Here is a 644-nt window from a genome sequence, read left to right on the forward strand (position 1 = left end):
TATATATATATATATATATATTTTTTTTTTAATGTGTATATGCTTGTAGAGCAAAATCCAGAGAACCAAGTGACTTCTCCTCCTCGAGGGTTTTGGGCGACAACGACGCCCTGCGGTACTCGTGTCTGCACCGTCGGTAGCACACACGAAGAGATTCCCGCCTGCGCTCTTCTAACCTACAACACATCCGACCCAGTCACTCACGAGGTGAGAACGCAGCAGCTGCTACACCGGCGGCCACGTTTGCTTGATCGCCTTGGCTTTCATGGCGTGGCTTCCAGACGATGCTGAACCGGGAAGATCTGGTGGTGACGGTGTGGAAGCCAGATGGCTCCGTGAGCATTAATCATGCAGATGGAACGAGAATCACCACCTTCTACCAAGAAAGGCCTCCAAGCGCGGCTGAGGAAGCATGTGTCCCTTGTTCAGAGGCGGAGAAAGAGAAGGTGGTGATGGTGGAGAACGAGGCCTGCGCCACTGTGTTGATGTACCCCGAACGACACGTGGTGGAAATCTGGTTGGCTGATGGGACCGTTATCACCGGGAATAATACGGGAGGGTATCAGGTGGGATGCTTTTGTTAATGCGTATCGTTCTGTAATTCCTGATTTTTTTTTATTTTATTTTTTTAATGGACTCCTAAA

General features: G+C 49.4%; 1 protein-coding gene across 1 annotated transcript; it reads left to right on the forward strand.

Moving 5' to 3' along the window:
• Positions 1–32: 32 nt before the first annotated feature.
• Positions 33–584, forward strand: LOC109508834 (sperm-associated antigen 17-like). Its single transcript, XM_019858787.1, has 2 exons — positions 33–207; positions 282–584. Exons 1-2 carry the CDS (start codon positions 40–42, stop codon positions 582–584), a joined length of 471 nt encoding a protein of 156 aa, XP_019714346.1. The 5' UTR covers positions 33–39.
• The last annotated feature ends 60 nt before the right edge of the window (positions 585–644 follow it).

Source organism: Hippocampus comes, unplaced genomic scaffold (genome assembly GCF_001891065.2).
Source record: "Hippocampus comes isolate QL1 unplaced genomic scaffold, H_comes_QL1_v1.1 C16650808, whole genome shotgun sequence".
Taxonomy (NCBI): Eukaryota; Metazoa; Chordata; class Actinopteri; order Syngnathiformes; family Syngnathidae; genus Hippocampus; species Hippocampus comes.